The sequence below is a fragment of the Watersipora subatra genome, chromosome 2 (genome assembly GCF_963576615.1).
Source record: "Watersipora subatra chromosome 2, tzWatSuba1.1, whole genome shotgun sequence".
Taxonomy (NCBI): domain Eukaryota; kingdom Metazoa; phylum Bryozoa; class Gymnolaemata; order Cheilostomatida; family Watersiporidae; genus Watersipora; species Watersipora subatra.
Genome location: NC_088709.1, coordinates 13,840,284 through 13,860,220, shown reverse-complemented (window position 1 = coordinate 13,860,220; position 19,937 = coordinate 13,840,284). Strand labels below are relative to the sequence as shown.

General features: G+C 34.5%; 1 protein-coding gene across 5 annotated transcripts; it reads left to right on the top strand.

The window, feature by feature from the left end:
* Window positions 1-986: 986 nt before the first annotated feature.
* LOC137387196 (esterase YbfF-like) lies at window positions 987-19,937 on the top strand. Of its 5 annotated transcripts, none has more exons than XM_068073526.1 (7): window positions 987-1,023; window positions 12,903-12,975; window positions 13,084-13,234; window positions 13,324-13,497; window positions 18,126-18,302; window positions 18,945-19,135; window positions 19,404-19,937. In XM_068073526.1, exons 1-7 carry the CDS (start codon window positions 1,017-1,019, stop codon window positions 19,558-19,560), a joined length of 930 nt encoding a protein of 309 aa, XP_067929627.1. In that variant the 5' UTR covers window positions 987-1,016; the 3' UTR covers window positions 19,561-19,937. The 5 variants fall into 5 exon arrangements, 4 of the variants coding, with proteins under 4 accessions (XP_067929627.1, XP_067929628.1, XP_067929629.1 ...); XM_068073527.1 differs by lacking the exon at window positions 987-1,023 and adding an exon at window positions 2,053-2,132; XR_010977876.1 differs by lacking the exon at window positions 987-1,023 and adding an exon at window positions 11,116-11,614 and having other exon boundaries at window positions 18,945-19,197; window positions 19,404-19,527.

The window sequence follows — 19,937 nt, the reverse complement described above, 5'->3', positions numbered from 1 at the left end:
GAAAAGTGAGTAAGGAAGATTCAGCTTGACAGTAAAGTATTGTTGAGAGTCAGATGAGTCTGTGAGACAGGTAATGGAAGTTGATAATTATGGGAATGGGAGTTCGAGCTATACATACCTAAGATGTGTTAAATTAGAAAGTCTAGCAAATAAATGTCAAGCATGTGAAGTCACATCATTGGTGAAGTTAGTTGTCACCGGTCGTAGGTAAAGTTAGGTTGGTAACTGGTTAGAGAAGCACATGCAGAAATTCTATGGTATTCTTCCATGTTTGGTTGAAGTGTGTTAATAGTAAGTCATAGTCAACAGTTAATTATCAAGTGAAAGTCATAAGTACATCAAGTACAATTAACTACTTTTTTAAATCTGAAAAATGTCATAAGTTAGCATTTCAAGTAAGCTATGTACACTAATCAGAAATTTCCTTTTTTTATTGGAGTTTTCCACTCATTGTTGTTTAAGCAACTTGGGAAGACAAGTCTTAATACAACCTACACCTTATTCAGTTCAAGTAAAAGCTATCAATGGATTGCATTCATGCTTGTTTGTAGCATGGTTGTTTCACGCTTCTAAAATGCTATCAAAAAGTTGTGTCTCAGCTAATGTGCAAATTAATATATTTAACTTCAAGTTTTAGTTATCAAAGTTGAAAGTTTAATTTGTGTAACGCTATGTAGGAAAGTAAATCATGGAAAGCAAGTATTAAAATCATTGAGATCTTGAGAGCTTAAAACATAAGTGCTGTAGTGGGAAAAAGAATTTTTTGTTAAACGTTAAAATTGTCTAGCACCTACAAAGTCAATCTATCCACTCACATCCCATAGTCAATACAATAAGAAGCAGTAGCTCTTCTGCATTACCCTGTTATTTATTCGTGATTAATCACTCTGTCAGAGCCCCACGCTCTCAGTAACCAACATAATTATCCTACCGGTTTAAATCATGCATAAGGGGTAATACCTAGACCACTTTGTTCAGTAGTGTTCACTAGTGAACACTGCCTGCACAAACGTGGAATGCAAGGTAAGAGCTAAGAACTTCCTATAAATTAATTTGTTATAATCAGAATCAGAGAAAACTTAGTGTAGTAGGAAAAAAATCTTTTGAGTAGGTGAAATAAATTAAGAAAACAAATAAATGTGAAATAAATAGCAAGTATGAAAACTACAATGCTACAATGAAAGCTTAGTTTTCAGTAAAATATTTTCCATTAAAACTTACACCTGAACACTACCTGTACTGTTCACTACCGAACACTACAGGTAGTGTTCAGTAAGCTATGCAAACTCGAGTCCTCACAATTGTTCATTCTCTTCAAACAAACACAAAATGGTTTATACACACGGCATCACATACATTCATACATGGATATACTTACTCTAACACACACACATCACATTCATTCATTTAGACCAGGGGTGTGCAACATGTTTCTTTTGAGGGCCACTTCAATATTTGAACAACACCTAGAGCCAGCAACCCAAAATAATGTAATCTAATAGAAAATTGTGTGTCGAGTTGAGGAGACTGAGAAAATATTATAATATAAATAAGTCCATTTCTTGCAAAAAATAAGTATAAACTTTTATTAGAATGACTCTGTAATATTGGACCAAGAAATTGAGACAAACAAATAAAGTGCATATCAGATAATTAGTGTGAAACTTGGTATTTTACGTTTTTACACAACTTTTCAATGTCCGCTTTTACTGATGTAGTAGCAACTCGAAGTTGACTGTTCAGGTGTTCATCGGTGAACTTCATTTTTGAAAAAAACTTCGCAACAATACGTACTGCCAAAAAGTGATAACGTGTTTCTAGCATGCAGCTTTAGATTTGGATACTTTCCAAATACATATTTCTCATAAAAAGTTACTAAATCATTATTAGTATATGCTCTCTTCAAATCAGCATCTGATTGTAATTCTATGATCTCCATTTGATAGCGGTCAGGACTGTCTTCGGGTACCATGTCAAAGGGCTGAGAAAATAGTTTGAACTTAGGTTCACATTTCCTAAAATCAGCAAACCTCGTTGAAAATTCGGAATGCAACTTGGCAAGTTGCTCAGTATGTTTGGAGCAATCTATTCCTGGCAGTTCGGCTTTTCTGACTGCTAAACAAGAAAAATGAGTAAGTTGTGTTTTACTCAGTTGATTCCGAAACAGTTGAAGCTTCTTTTAAAAGGAACATATATGTTCAAACATCTTGTTTACCATTTGAAATTTGCCTTGTAGTTTAACATTTAAATCTGAAAGGTGTTGCGTGATGTCAGTTAGAAAGGCAAGGTCATTTAACGAGTCATCATCAGTTAAACAAGCAACATCCTGCTGCTTATTAACCATGAAAGTCATAATCTCCTTTTTCAGATTCCAAAATCTTTTTAGCGTACTAGCTCGGCTCAACCAACGCACTGCAGTGAAGTACACAACATCTGGGTAATCTGAATCGAGTTCTTCTAAAAATTCTTTGAATTGGTGATGATTGAGTCCTCGAGCACGAACGTAGTTCACACATTTAACCACACTTTTCATCGCATCAGTAAATCCAAGAATTGTTGTGCATAAATTTTCCTGATGTATAATACAGTGATTCACCACAACCTCTGGCGAACCTATGGCATCTAAGAATTTCTTGGTGATTCCATTAATTTTCCATGTCATCGAAGGTGCCCCATCAGTTGTTAAGCCAGCGAGCCTAGAAGGATCCAGTTCAAACTTATCCATCAGCCTCACTACTTGGTCGCAAATGTCTTGTCCAGTGGTTGTTGAAGACATACTGGCCATGTCTAAAAATTCTTCAATTATTTCAAAATTATCTGTGATGCCTCGTATGAAAACAACCAATTTGGCAGTGTCACTAACATCTGTGCTTTCATCAAGAGCCAAGCTATATGATGTGCATCTCTTTATTCGTTCTTTCAAAATCTCTTCAATGTTATCCGAAGCTGATTAATTCTGCATGCCACAGTAAAGCGAGACAAACTGGTTTGTTGCAATAACTGTTTTTTTCAGGACAGGCGAAATCAGTGAATATACCCAAGCAACTTTTTACAAATTCTCCATCACTAAATGGCTCCCCTTTTTCTGCAAGTAACTCACAGACTTTGAAGCTAAGCTTGGTTACAAGCTCAGAGTCTTTCTTATATGAAGTAAACACCCCTTGTTGCTTCTTAATTGCCGCGGTCATCTGTTCCAGCTTGTCTAATCTAGCTTGGTCTAACAAGGTATCATACGAGGCTGAATGTATTGATGTGTAATGTCGTTTGATGTTGTATTCCTTCAATACAGCGATTGTAGCTTGGCAGATTACACATATAACACCTTTGTTGTGCTCAACAACAAAAAATTTGCTACTCCAATCTTTATTGGAAACTCTTCCTTCAACGTCAACTTTTCTTTTCTTAGTAGCAGACATGTTTAGCTACAAAAAACAAATTTCCTTGACTGTTATATTACCATCGCAAAAAAAGCTTTAATGAGTACAATCAGCTGACACAGAACTGGGTAGAGTCGATAAATTTCATTTAAATTTGGGATATAAGTTGAAGAAAATATTTTCAAAATATCTTAATAAAAATATATTAGAGGAAAAATCTAGCCCAGAATGTTCAACTTACCCAAAAAAATTATTTTCATTTTGGTTAGCACTTACCAGTAATAATCTTTCCCAATCTTATTTTATCAATAAAGAGTGTACTGTCCTTAGGGGTTAAAGAACTGAGTCCAACTGATTCAGGTTTATATTGTTTATTTGAAAACCAAACCGTGAAAACTAAAATAAAAGCATAACAATGATATAAAACATTTTGACATGGGTTTATATAAGCTTATATAAGTAGGCAATTTGCACAATTCTAAGCAATATAACATCAATAAAATATATATGTTCTATAATATGCAAATGCTACAACAATTACATGAATGATTGCTAATAATATAAATCGCATATCTCTTTGGCCTTCTACCCAGGTAAGGCAGTAAAAAGACTTGATCACTTGTATGTCAAGCTATGACTGTTGATAAAGCATAAATATTAAACTAGAAATTCCACTGTCATACAGCCCACGACCAAAGTAATAACTGAAAAAAAGAAAAGGTACTGCTGGTTGTTGAAAAAGTAGTTCTCAGCAGGAATTGACAGAGTATAGTGTAAATGAGACTTGTTTGAGTTGATATAAAATAAATTTGAGGGAGCACGACTCTAAAAAAGTGCAACTAACAATTTATTTTGGATGTAAAGTTGGGTTGAAACCAGGCATATGAGTAATTGGTTAATTATTGATATTGTAATATCTATTATAAGTATACAGTATCTGTTAAAGGTCGTGCAGTCTAGTCTCCTCTCTTTTGTGTTGTAAGATTTGGTCATTGATGGCTAATCGAGTGATGCGCTCCCTAGCGGAGTTGTTAACAAGTAAGTCATTGATGTTTCGAACTTGAGAGAGAGCTACAAACAATATTCCAGCGGTCATTTCGTGGTGGCCTATATCAATGACAGCTTTAGCCATGGTAAGACCTTGACTCTTGTGTATTGTCAAACCCCATACTAGATCGAGAGGTCTACAGTGTAGATGCCAGTCTGGCTGTTCAGTGCAAACTGTTAATTATGGTCTTTGTATGGGTAGTTGGTCTTCCTTTTACTTGAGGGTGTTTACTTTGCGAGTTTATTTCACTTTGCCAAGCCATCGAAATAATTCTCTTGATTTTATATTACCTTCCAAAACACACATCAAACAATTTTTTAAAATATTTTTATTAATCTATAATAGTGGTTGCCAGCGCAGTAAAAATGACTGGGTTTAAATTATCAATAGTAATATTGCTTTTAGTTATGTTATTTTGGCCAGTTTTGATTCTCAAAGCTTTATAAAGTCTTTCTAAAGATACGGAAGTCTGGACACTACTGGTTTTAATGGAAAAGTCATAGTTTAAATGGTTACGGGTTTTTAAATTAAGAGACATACCAATCTGCAATTTACATTTTTATGCAAAGAATCACTTTAATTAAAAAAATTTTTTTTTTAATTTTATCACAGCTATTTTCTTTCAAGTTTGAAAGCTTCTTCATTTTCAATTGTGTCCAGATGTGAATTTCGTGTTACATCAAGCTATAATAGTTTCTTACTTTAGAGCAAAAATTCTTTTGAAAATTGGTATAATTCTGGTTTTTACTATCTTAACATTTTAGAAAGAAAGCACAGTTTTTGTCGTTTTAAAAGAATTGAAGTAATTTTGCTTTTAGAAGTCAACGAGTAGCTGAATTAAATCAATTGGAAAAGTGTACCTCTAAAATTTTGCTGTCCGTTAAGAGAGTAGCATTGAGATAATTGATAGCCAAGTAGTGATGGCGCTGGTACGATAGCAACCATAGAATATTACAAAAGTTGCATAGAGCTGGCGTACAATCCTTTAGGATGATGCTCTTTGTGGATGGATAAGTTAAAACTACCTCATGTAAGAAAACTCTTTGGTGAAACAAAATATGAGTGTTTTACTTGACTAGTTCTTCAAATATGAAACTGAAAGTTAATTAAAAGGCTACTGTGGTGTACAGGTGTCTGTTCAAATGGAAGCACACATTATTTTTGTGAATTTTATTTAGTCTGAGTTGACAATGTTTACTGTTGCTTTGCAATTTCTTTATGTTGAAACTTTAAATGACACTTTACAGAAATTCTTGGAATCACATGTATATGCAGTATGAATATTTTTTTTATAACAGAAATCAAGTCAAACAACCGAAACATGACAGATCAACTATCCAAATTAGCTGGTCTGTCATGGCAAGCTGAGCATGACCTGAGGCTAGCACAAAAATTCAGAAGGTTGCAGTTTTGCCTAAATTGTTTTAACATTATTGACTCATCAATATGCAATTTAATTGTAAAGTGTGTTTTTAAATTATTTTGTAGTAAGAGTGTCTGGTACCTTATCAAAGAGTTAAAGTGAAACTTTAAATTTGCTTCCATGGTTTTTAAGTAATAAAGCTGTTAACCATTTCACTAAAAGAACATAAAATTTGTTTTGAATTATATACTTTTGCAAATCTTTTAATTTTAATCCTGAAAATGAAATGCATATCAATTCACGGTATCAAAAAGTTGCTGAGTCTCGAGCTTTGGAATTGAGCAAATACGATTATGTTATGATGGAGTGTGGGGGTTTCAATTACTCCGAACTAACAAAGGGGTGAGAATTAATAACAGAAATTACCTGACCCACACTGCACTATAACACAGATTACTAATATTAGAATTTGCTCGCAGCAAAAGTTTATACGATTATTAACTTATTCTTTCCTCAAAGACAAATTATTATTATTGTTTTAATTAAGAATTATTCAAAGGAACAATTATTACATGATTACATTTATTATTAAATTCAAAGAAAATGAAAGTATACAGGAATTCAGCATACATGTTTTGTAGTGCGCGCGCACGGCGAATTGATCACTCCTTCTGGGATGTACGCTACCCGCCATGACAAGCGTGGATTTTTGGTTTTGATGTCGTCAGCAGTAGGATCTCACGTCTAGTCACCAGGCATCGAAGAGAGAGAAGAACCAAGAGACAGAGAGTATCTGTAGGAAGTCTAACCTCTCTGAGCACCAGAAGGCATAGACAGGATTACTCAATACTTACGATCAAGGAAGGGGGAATATCAGTAGACCATCTTATCAAAAGAGAACTTGGCTATCATACATGACCCAGGCCCGCTGGTTTCACTTTACTGGCTAAGGACAAACAGTGCCACCGTTAGGTTAATTCAAACATCAATCGCGATGTGAGATGAATAGATGTCGGTATCGTAACGCAGCACGAGTGACGCAAAACAACCCGGCGACTACGCATCGCTCTATGAGCTATCCAAAGCAAAAAGACAACTCCAAGTTTCAATTGATAATTGAAAACTACCAAAATCGGATATAACAATTAAAATTAACAAAGTGTTTAGAAGTCGGAAATAGAGCAATTCTTTTAATCAGATCTGTTTTTATGAAAATTTAACATAGCGAGTTGTTGAAATTTAAAGTAAATGTAAACAAAATTTTCCAATTTATCGTATAGGCCAAAAGTTATTTGAAATTTTATTTTTAATGCAAACTTCAATTTTTTGTTGTTTAAAAATTGTATTTTCTCTTTTCCAACTTAACTACAGGAGAAGGTTGCAAACTATCTGTTTTTTTAAATCCAAACAAATTTTCAGACAAAATTTACCTGAGCCTTACAAATGATGATAGCATCTGGTTCAATCTAGGGTGGTCTGACAAGAGTGACACGTGTGTTGCACTGAATAGCCAGTTATTGTCATGGCAACGATGGCAGTAATCAGATCTTAAGAAGCTTTCACGCTTTACAGTTATTAAGCGCTTTGGGAATGGAACGCAAATTTATCACCTTCGTGGCTTCAGGCATACCAGAGCTACCAGTGGTGGTACTGGAGCTAATTCATTTTCATAGCTTCTTTCGTATGGCAATGCATGATTTATTTCTCTGACCAGCAGAGGATGAATGTAACATTAAGGATGTAACAAAAATTTTCATGTCTCAAATTTTCCTAGCCATTTACTAATCATGAGCTAAGTGAATGCTGCAAAGTAAGGTGCTCAACTTTTATAGGACTCGAGTTGTTTATAGCATTGAATGAAGATGTTCTCAATGTCTAACAAAATCAAGCTTAGAAATGGGTGTTTTGTTTTTGATTTATACTATTTATACTATTTATATGTCACCAGGTAATAATGAAAAAGATGAGCAAATGTCGTGAGCCAAAAATGTTGCTCTCAAAGTTTTGTGAGAAAGTCAATAGGTGAGGGTTTTCTTCCCCGATACTATTCTGGGTAGTGCTGCTAATTAGTGGTATTATCCGGATAGTTATAGATTCGGCAATAGGTAGTATATAATAGAGTTAAAACTAAAATTTACTATCAATATATAGTAAGAAGGTTCTAGATGCATATGAGTAAGCTATATGTGTGCATAAGAATAAGGCGATGATACTTTTAGTAACATTTAAGTATAAAAGGAGCAACTTTTCTGTAAATTTTACAAGGCTTAAGATTGTTTGTTAAGCATACGTATATATCCCAAGAATGCATAAGTGAAGCTAATTCACATGCGATTATTGTTGTTGTGCAGTTCATTGTATGTTAGCTATTGTTCAAAGATTGTAAAAGAACTTGAAAGAATTTCAAAGATTGTAAATGTAGTTATCGCACAGTTTATTATGGTTCCACCATTCTGCATTGTCTCAAAATCGGTCAGTTTTATATATTATCACAAAGAATTGTTATATAACACTTAATTAATAATTTTTTTAAATAGCAAGCTTTTCATAGATAAGGTTCTCAAAAATAGGAAACTGCAATCAAGCCTCAGCTAGCATAGCGTAATAAAATCCGCCCACAACTGAAAATTAGTAATTTATCAGTTTGCCCAGTAAGCGAGATAGCCAGTCTAATTATGACAATCTTTCTATAATTAATGAATTTAATAGAGGTTCATCATTAAAATTTACTTGAATGAAAATTATAGTTTTTAACATTTATTTCCTTTGAGCGAAGTCTTACATTTTTCTAAGTTTATTTTCTTTAAGAAACGAAAGCTGGAGAAATGGGTACACAGTCAAAACTTATTACATTGTACAAAATTAATTATTGTTTACTTCAGAGTGTAATTTGGTTTTCATCGTTAATAAAATGGTGAATTTGTATTGCGCTTCAGCTAATGTGGACCTGCTATAAATAGCTATCACATAATAAGAACATTGTGCACATATTCCTATCCATCCAGTAAACGAAGAACTAATTCTAAGTGATAGTTAGACCTAGGGTAAGTTACTTTTATTTATGTAGTTCTTCATTGTACATGTTGCTAGGATATACTTTAACATAAAGTAGATACATTCTTAAGGTCTTGCATATTTAGGTTAGATGTCATAACCTTGAGCTCAATATATCTACGGTCACTACGGGTTAGAACTATATTTTTATCAGATACGCGCTTTCTCTGTGAACAAAACAGTCAGAAAGGATACAAGTGTAGACTTTCCCTGTGAACAAAACAGTCGCGAATGGTGAATTAATTCAAGTTTTCTTTTAGGCAAATTTAAATATGTCCATAGATCTACTTAAAATACTCGCATATTCAAGCCTATAATTAATATATTAATATGTGGTGGCAGATCAATCCCAACACAGGCTACAATTAAGCGCTGGGAAAGTATAACGAAAAGTATTATGAAAGGTTTAGACGTTGGGAGAATGCTCGCCTAGATATGTGGTTATGCTTTGGCTAAATGATATAGATTAGTCACTAAAATCTCAGCTAACAGATTTTTAATTAGTTTCACAATATATATGTTAATTATCTACCTGTCCAGTAGAATACAGTGACTAAATAAATATTTTAGATAGCTAAACATCTAGATAGGACTACAGATATAGATGTTAGATCTACTAGTATATGCTATTAAGAGCTGAAATTAAAAGGGAATTTACTCGTGAAGGTAGATTCAAGCTTAGCATGCAAAAGTTTGAGATCAAAAAGCCATCTCCAAACAGAAATGTTATGGGTGGATGTGGAGAAATTATGTTATGCATAACTAATTCGAATCCACACATACATCAGTAGTGAAATTGCTTTGTTATATTATTATATTTTGACTATGTTTAGTTTGTGCACTTTTGTTTAGCTCGTGGGAACTAATTTGATTATTACTGGTTCAAGTACAAGTGAAGGTTTAGTAAGCAATATTAATATTTACCAGTAAAAGTTACTTCTTCTATATATATATTTCTCAAAGTCCGTGTGTTGGAAATCCGGCTATAGCTATTATTAGAACAGCTGAGCTGGACAACAATACAGACTCAACGTCATGGCTTACCGTCATTGGAAGCCTAACCTTATTAACTAGCATCGTGGAGTTTTCCATTGGCAAATGCCAAGCTACTAGCTTGAACGGTACAGTTGTTTGACAAAGTTTTAAAACCATTACAGTTGTTTTTATTTTTCTTTCAAATTATTTCAACTACACGACACACTTCGCTCATGATATGTACTTTGAAAGTTAGAATGGCAAATGTTGTTATATGTTAAATACAAATAAATTTTCTTTCTAAAGACTCTTCTATTACACGGGCAACGCCGGCCGGGTGGTACAGCTAGTTATTCTATAAATCAAACAATGAAATACACAACAAACAAAATTCTAAAACAATAATACATGTATTAACGACAAACAAATTATTAGAATGGCTAATGAAAGTTACATCCTTACCCGAATGGTCATCCATGCTTGTTTGCTCAGTCCTGTACGGCTGTGAGTCTCGACAGTCAAACGAGAGTCGTGACAGTCCATAGGTAAAGATTTTTGGCAGTTGAGATAGTGATGTAGAAGAGGCTCAGCTGGAGAAGGAGAATGAGGCCTCATAGGCGAGGAGAGAGGTTCCTCATCAAGCAGATGGGAGAGTGCCCAAGGAGGCCCTCTCCCATGAGAGAGAGAGAGAGAGTGTGAGAGAGTGTGAGAGAGTGTGAGAGAGTGTGAGAGAGTGTGAGAGAGTGTGAGAGAGTGTGAGAGAGTGTGAGAGAGTGTGAGAGAGAGTGAGAGAGAGTGAGGGAGAGTGAGAGAGTGAGTGAGAGAGTGAGAGAGAGAGCTAAAGCTCCTGAGTCATTGGAGCGGTTCTCTTTTATAGATGTCTGGCTGTGAAAAAGCTAGCCTGTGGGTGTATGTTGAGTGTTAAGGTTCAATGCTCTATGCCAGGAAGATATCTCATTTGTGTAAGTCTTCAGCTGGTGCACATGATGTCGCCGTGTAGAGTGGAGCTCGTGACTTACTCCTGGTATCTACGTCATGTTTGACTCGTCTCTAATGTTTCTCTGGTGGCTTTTTTGGTGATGGTGGATGGTAGATTTGATTGCTTCTACATTCCTTTGGTGGTTTCTGCAGATCGTGTTGACACAGTTTCTATGAGCGATTTCTTCCAATTCCGAAGTTTCTAATTTTCTTTCGACGTTCTCATCAAAGATCAATTATCAAAGATGGTGCGACATTATTTGCTTGTAAAAGCTGAAAACATTTTCAAAAGTGCTTTGAGTTTGTGTGACAGTGTTGTACGGAGATATTGCGATATTATATGAAATATTGCGAAAACAAGATGCCAACAGGGAATGCAGCCAGACCACCAAATAAGCATATAATACCTACAAGCAGCAAGACGCCTAAAAGATAACAAAAGATTCGATAATTGGAAATGTAAAAAAAATTAAAAATTTCAGAATTAGAAGAAATCAATCATAGAAACTGTGTCAACACCATCTGCAGAAACCACCAAAGGAATGTAGAAGCAATCAAATCTACCAACCACCACCAAAAATAACTGAACCTACTATCACCCTGACCCAGTACTTTTCCCTGACGTATACCCAAAGACAGTGTACCCTCCAATGGAATAACTCCTATGACATGAAGATATAATACTGAACATTTATATACCTGTCCTTAGGCTATCCAAGACGCCTATAAAACATAACAATTTTAATAGCTCATATTCTTCTGACATTGAAACCTTGTAGATGTACAAGGCTGAGCTTAAGGGCAGATACAGATGTCGGCGTAAGATATATTTTATATTATTTAGTTTTTGCTACTTGTGATTATCTTTTTTCTATTCTAGAATTTTGCTGCTTGTGTATTAGGTTTTGTATTGATGAAAATAAAGAGCATTTCTATTGCTTCATCATGCATCTGAGAATTAGCATGGTTAGATTTGCACTAAAGATCTCAGTCAACTCCTATTAATTGAACTCTCCACTCTCCACTCTTGACTACCATAACAAACAAGGCGGCTTACCTTACGCAACCAACCAAAATAGCATAGTCTAGATCAGGGGTCGGCAACCATTTCCACTCAAAAAGCCATTTGGACCTGTTTTCCGCAGGAAAGAACGCAATGGGAGCCACAAAACCCCTTTGACATTTTAAATTAAAAACATAATAAATACTTCATTTAACTATTTTGTTTAGCTTTTACTGCTTTTATACCATGTTTACACCATAAACGAAAAGGTGTGGCATGCATAACGATTTAACTGCTGAGAAAACAAAATTACACTTTTGCAAAGAGTAGTAAAATAATTTTGGTGGTTTTATTAACTTTATTGGCGCATAAATTGTTATAAGGTGTATACGACCTGTATTAGTGTTGTTTTTTGTCAGTAGTGTTGTTGATGATGTTGCAGACCTAAGCGGCTGGCCAGCCTTACTAGATTTCTAGTTGTTTAACCCAGTTCGTTGACATAATATCAGAAGGTATCTCGTAGCGATCAGACCCTCCGCACGAATCCGGTAATACATTTTTCTGTACTTTTATGTTAAAGTTGAAGCCACGTGACAATCATGTGATAAGGTACTAATAATATAACGTAAATAATGATGCATAACAAGCGACAGTGTTTGATTTATCACCATGGGTAAAATTTTTGAAATTATATTGCAAAATATAGGGATGAAACTTCTATATTTTTATGAATTACTGGGCATATGGCAAAAAAAGGGAAAAAAGTCCAAAGTCAGAGGGAGCCTCAGCGAGGGGATGAAAGAGCTGCATGCCGCTCCGGAGCCGCAGGTTGCCGACCCCTGGTCTAGATTGACATGAAAACAGTAGTTATTAATCATTGACGTTAGTGCGGTGTTGAGTGAGTAAAAATTCCTTAAATACACATAATAATCTACTCTAGAACTGCTAACCACCAGTTAGTCATTAGTTGTTGATTGCTAAACAATGATTCAAGTGGCAAAACGAATCCCTAAGTATGCCAAAACTACAAGATGGAAACAGTTTTATATGTAAAACAGTTCGCTTTCAGCTCATATTGAAAACATTCATCACAACATGTTGCAGTGCAAATGAATCGACTCAACATACCTGGACGAATCATTTTGTTGCAGTCAAGGCTTACGCGTTCTGCACGATTGTAAGTAAGATTTCTGTCAGTTGTTTATTTAACGTTATCTTACAAACCAGTGCTAAAGATGCGATTGTTGTTGTCGTTGCTGAAAATGTGACCCTGTTATTGTTGTAGGTCCACTGTGAAGCTTGCCTATACAGACTACCAGCCTGTCACCAAAAATTATGACAGAAATTCTTCTTTTCTCATACTGCATGGCCTGTTTGGTTCGAAGAACAATTGGCAGTTACTTGGTAGAAAACTGGCAGACAGGTTAAATACTCAGGTGGTTTATTGTAAAATCTATGAATTGTGTTCTTTCCGCATTGATCTTCTCTAATTTATGTTGCAATTATTTTGCTAATGCCTTGAAAGGTGGTAGCAATAGATGTGAGGAACCATGGAGACAGTCCACACTCTTCCCAAATGACTTATTCTCTAATGGCTGACGATGTAATTGCCTTAATGGACTCATTGAATCTCAAGAAGTGCCATCTGCTTGGCCATAGTATGGGGGGAAGAGTCGCTATGAACCTTGCCTTAAAGATGGTAAACTTTGCTCATTTAATTCGAGTGATACCTCTATGTTTTTCAGTAATATTCTCATGCTAGTCAGTAGCGACCATCATGTGAACATAGAGTAGAATCAAAGCATCGTTTGGAACTATATTAACTTGTACATCCGAATCTCGACACACAAAGTAAATCCCCTCCATTATTTGCTTTACGCTCTGAAACATCAATGTAGGAGCAAGGTATTTTTATAAAATTGCATTGTATTTTAGTTAATGTATTTAAGAAATCGAAAAAAAAACAATAATATTTCAAATACAGTAGATGTTCCTACAACGTAAATAATCATTTCCGAGAATGTTTATGTTATAGGAATTTTAGGTGAGATGATTCGTAAATTATATGTAATGATCTGCCTAATTCATTCCAAGATCGTTCCAAACTCACTTTTTTGGCCCTTCAAATAGGAAAAAACCAAAGTGAACTTTTTAATGTGCAATAACTGTAGTATTGTTGATTTTTATTGATGACTTTTCTCTGTATTCATCACTTCCATTTAGTTTAAGATTCACGATAATGGAAATTATGTTAAAAGGGGAGCACATACCTTCAATGTCAATTTAAATCAAATTTTTTGACTTTTTTCAGCCAGCAATGTTTATGCTGCAAAAACGAAAATAAAAAATACTGTTTATATCTAAAATAAAGATAAACAAAAATATATATTCACTATAATAGTAAAAGCTATGTCTGTCTGTTCATTCTTTAGTCTAAAGTCAGTTTTACGATAAAAGATTGATTTCAATGAGACTTCAATCAGTGACATTAAGCTTAGTAGACCAACACTTTAACACCCGCAGTAATCGACAACATTCTGATATTTCTGAATAATTGTGCACATACTTATTCTTTGTGCTTTATAGGCACTCCTGACAATCTCTCACAGTCACTATACTGTCAGGGTACTAGGATATATAATAGAGATATACATATCAAATCGAATTTGAGAACCTGTTCTGACTTGACGCTTTAAGTTATCTGAAATTTTTTATGAAGTAATGACAACATAAATTTGTTACGTAAAGGGTTTATGATATACGTAGGAGCTTCTACTGTAGTTACATATAATAGTAAATTAAATGCATCATATAGAACTATTTCTAAAACATAAATGCATTATATAGAACTATGTAAAAATTACGTCGAAAACTTGAATGCATTATATGTAAAAATAAATTAGTGAGTTGATAATCAGTAAAAAGTAGGTTTTACTGTTAGTTAATGTTGGAAGCCATTAATTATTTTGAGAAATTATTCTAAAACTAGCTGTACTGCCCGGCGTTGCCCGGGTAATAAAAAAGTTTTTGGTCAGAAAATTGATTTGTGTTTAAAGCACATCTATTATATCAGCACTGTTTCAGATTATTCAGGTTCTTCAATTATTGGCTTTTAAATGAGCCATTGTTTAACATAGTGAGACAGACATTGGTTGGTGTTTATAGGATTTCCCCAAAGCTCTACCACATAAATGTTCAATGGTATAGGCTCGCAAATTATGATGTCACAGTTTTCATATTCGGTGTTGCGTGCTTTTACCGCTTATTATCGCTTACTGCTTATGTCTATCAACTACGATAATGACGCTAGTGGCAGGCAAAGGTAGGACAACTCCAGAGAACCAACGAAGAAGACAAAGAATCAGTGAAATTTATAAACAATAGACTTCGGCATAAATGACGTTTGGACCGCCTATTGTTAAACAGAAAACAGTCATGTTTTGAGCTTGTTACCGGTGGCAAGTGATCCCAATATGATTTTCTGATTTAATTACTCTTCATTCCTTTGGTGTTGTGAAATAAAAAGTGACAGAAAGGATAATATAATTGAAATAATGAAAAGCGGTGTTGATTTTTGTATCAAGTAATACTAAAATGCAATATCATAAATTAAATGTTTGATCATGTTTACTGATTAATCCACATATTATTATTATTATTATATTATCATATTATTGATTATCAGTAGTAACAGTGATGTCAGACATTTTGGCCTACAGCCCATGAGATCGGGTCATTTGTTGTTAGGATGACAAATAACATTGAAATTGACAACGCCCTGTGATTGGATGCCGGAATCTATTGTTTATAAATTTCACCGAAGGAATCAGTGTCATTAACTCTTCATGTACAGATTATTTCTATGATAAATAGCTCAGATTCCAAGCACCGTACTATATTTTCCCCGATGATATTATGCTATAGCCCTTTCTTTTTATTGTTATGTTCAGGGGCACGACTGAGGCTAACTAATTTCAAGTATTGCGTGATCTTGCTAAAGTGCAATTTACTTATAATCCTAGGGCCACGCCAATGCAGGTCACAACTTAATCGATGTGATTTCATTACCTTTATCAACAACAGTATATTTATTGAAGCATAAGCATATTTAGAAAGCAACACGGAAATGATGATGATGATGATCTCTTTATTGATTAAAAATAATACATAAACAAAAACAGCAAAATACCCCTTTTTGCGGGCTAAGATGAAAAGTTAATATTTGAGAGTGTATAAACACAATCCACAGTGTAATTGTTCCTGTACAGATTTTACAGTGTTATAATGATATAATATTGTAACGATAATATAATAATATATACAGAATGATACTTGAAAATAAAGATTGTATGATCATGGAAAGCGATACAAACTCTTCAGATAATAATACTATAAATGTTTAAAATGAACGAAAGGATGAAAAAAGCAAACTCTAGCAATCACCCGAAATCTATTAACCTAGAACATGTGTTTGTATTTGTTGGGCGTTAGCACGATCCCCGGGTATTGTTGATTATCTAGAATTGTAGTTTATTAGCATTATTAGCACTCTCTGGGTTTAAGAGCACCGATTGTCACAAAAAAGCGCAGCCTCAATAGCAGTGACAGGGATCGACGACCTAGGGCTAAATGATGATTATGACATCACATTATGGGAACAACAACCAAGTGTTTTTTTATTGCAGGACATACTTTTGACACCCTGTTTTTCATAGTTCTATTATTCTTTATGTATTGAATATAGGCTCATTCGAAAGACAAGACTCTAAAGTACTGAAGTATATAATAAAAGTACTGATATAATTGATGTGTTTTAACATATAACAACATTTGCCATTCTAACCTTCAAACTACATATCATGAGAAAAGTGTTTTGTGTAATTAAAATAAATTAAGAGAGAAAATAAAAACAACTGTAAAGGTTTTCAAACTTTGTCAAACAACTTTTTAACTCATATTTCTTCATATCACGAGGAAAATGTTTCGTGCAGGTCAAGTAAGTTAAAAAAAGTAAAACGACTATAAAAAGGTTTAGATGTGAATGTGAAATAATTAGCAAGCAATAGTTTAATTAAGTCATTTTTGCTACGATTACAATAAAAGATAATTCGGTAATGATACAATTAATACGAACTGAAAAAAATATATATCCTGAATATATAGAATTAATAATAAAAATCGTGCATAGAAGTGTGTGTGTATAAAAAAGGTTATTGTTCCACCAGAGCCTATCCATAAAAACTTTGAATACGGAAACACTCTTGCTCTACGGAGACTCTTCTCACGGAGACAATGTAATTGTCCGCGCAAAAAGAATTGTCTTTGACCCCAGATGATTATAGTAATTGAACCTTACGAAAATTATTTTTAACAGGGGCATCATAACACGTGACCGCATTAGTAAAATAATCAGCGTGCGATATAGCTATATCCGGAATGACAGACATACCATGAGAAATATATATAGACTAGCTGTGCCTTCTGGTGTTGCCCGGGTATTAAAAATCAGCTTATAAACCATGAGAAGTGATGAGATTTGCCTACCACTTGCTGGCAGGCAACTTTGCAGCAAATGGCAGGCCATTGCCAAGTGGCCTGGCACATTGCCAATGGAAAATTCTAGTAAGCTAGGCTAATGCTGGTAAGCCATGATGTTGCGTCTGCATTGTTGTCCAGCTACAGCTATTCTAATAATAGCTATAGCCAGAATGCAGACAGACGACAGAACACATACATACTTTGAGAAATGTATATATAGATATAGATGTTGAATTCTAGAATATGCACCTACCACTTAGCTTTCCTTACCACATTCCAGAAACCAGGTCTGGGCGCTGTATATGAGCCCTTAGAGGCTTGTTTGTAGAAAGCAGAGAACTTTAGCATCATTGTATGAGGAGGTTTGAACAATCCTACAGCAGCACATAAGCACGGTTTCACAGTTAGAAATTAAATTTATGGATAATAAACCAAATAGACATTTGAGGCATAACTTAACTTTACTTGGTGTAGTTGTAGTTTAAATTTATTTAATTGATTTATTTTTTATGCTATTTTTCATTTTTATTATTGTTTTACTTACAGAAATATTTTGAGAAATTTCTTATGCCATTCGTTTGAAATAACTGTATATTTCAAGACAACTATTTGCTCAAACTTCACGTCGTATGTCATACCTAAATCTGCAGAGGTGATCTAGAGGTGAAGCTTGATTGTATACAATTACCTGTATTACCTATATGTGTGTTCTTACTGCCTATGATTTATTTACCTGTAGTTTATGTAGCCGGTTATACAACAAAGTTCACAATGTGTGTTACTATTTAGCCTGACCGCCTAAACTCACTTATCATCGAGGATGTACTGCCTGATCAAGGCCCATTTTCTTCCGAGTTTTTCATTAGATGCATGGAAGCTATGCTAAAGCTGGATATGAACATGGGTGGTGATGGACTTGCCCATTTTAGACAGAAGGCTATGAAAACTTTAGAAAAAGATATACCAGTAAGTAGTGCTACTTCACTGTTTGTTCAGCCGAAATATGAATGGCAGGGGCAGGGATGGACTGATTTATATTGCTAGCAGTGACATTAGAATAGTATCTTCACTAAATTGGCTAAACAATTGTGTTATTTGTTTTAGGCATGCATTGCTAGCCTGTAATGCTACTGACCCTTTGTCAGAGCACTTCTTGCTGCATATCGTTGCTCTAAAACACACCCATATATATAGCCAACCTTAAGACGGAGAGTGTAGGTATTATTTTAATCTCACTGCTAGTAATATATCAGTCTTGGTAATCCCAGACTGATAGTAGCAGTGACATTACAAAGGGTTAGTGTTAACGCAGGCTCAACCATGCACTCCTATAGTTTTCATCATAATTCTTTGTACGAAATCACCATTTTGAAATATTACATATTTTGGTTGCATATTGATTAATTCATTTTTTTAATAATTTTTTCAAGTTTCATTAATCATGAAAAATAATTATCACAGTGCCAGTCATCATTATTCCTAATAGTTTTTTAATAAATCTTTTAAAATTTTTTGTTTTTAATAAAAACTAAAATAAAAGCAATTATCTTCAATAGTTTGTTGTGAATAATAGATTATGTAAAATAATAAAACAAGTACGAATTTCAGGGTATAAAGATTAGAGAATTCTTAATACAAAACCTCACCAAAATGGATGATGATAAGATGGCTAGATGGAGGTGTAATGTCAAAGCTATACAAGCCAACTGGCCAGAAATTATGAAAGGAACTTTGCCCAATGCTACACAGTTTAACCGTCCAACATGTTTTATAGGTGGTGGCAAATCACCATACCTGCGGTAAGATTGCTGCATCATTTCGCTGTCAGAATTTTGAAATATTTAAAAGGCTAGAACACAAGGTCAGCATGTCAATTTATAAACACCGATTTTAGATTTCGTTGTGAATTTAGGGAGTTGTTCTCTCATTAATTGCTTGATGCTCTTACCTACATGATTGTTTTGTGCACATTTGAAACCTAAAATGTCCTCAGTCTGGCACTTTGCGCCACTTGTCACCTCGCGCTTGGATACACTAATGTTTTTTACATTCGGTTTAATTATGTAGAGAGGGATCTTACACCGAGGAGAACAAAGCGGTCATACTTAAATATTTTCCGCAAGCCGAGTGTCATGTGGTGCCAGCCGCAGGACATTTGGTTCATTCAGAGCAACCAGATGTCTTCTTGGAAAGAGTATGTACTTTTCTTAGAACCATGCTATGATGCTGACCAGCAGCAGGTTTGCAAGTCCTCCCTGCATACTAGATGAACGAAAGACTGGCTGTGACCGATTTCAAAATAATTGAAGATTAGAGCCTGTGGTCTACAAATCTCATGCATTCGATCATTAATACAACTGCCCGCAAAGATATGACATTGGTTGTACTTTGCTGTGGTCATTACAATATAATTATTTGAAAAAACAGTTCGAGAAACATGGAATTTATATTACTGCTCAGTTCTTGAGCCTTCTGTTGATGTCTGACACTCCAGTCTTTAGTCACTCTATATCATTTATTATATTACAAATAGAGTTCACAGCTCATCATTTTTATATGACATAAATTATTGACAGAATATTTTGATAATCGGATATTATG

What these genes read in the sequence shown, in the direction of transcription:
- LOC137387196 (XM_068073525.1), top strand. Translation starts at nt 11,575, where the DNA reads ATGTACAAGGCTGAGCTTAAGGGCAGATACAGATGTCGGC. An exon ending in TGAACCTTGCCTTAAAGATG is followed by an intron (nt 13,498 to 18,125) that starts GTAAACTTTGCT and finishes GTTACTATTTAG; the next exon opens with CCTGACCGCCTAAACTCACT. An exon ending in GGCAAATCACCATACCTGCG is followed by an intron (nt 19,136 to 19,403) that starts GTAAGATTGCTG and finishes TTAATTATGTAG; the next exon opens with AGAGGGATCTTACACCGAGG.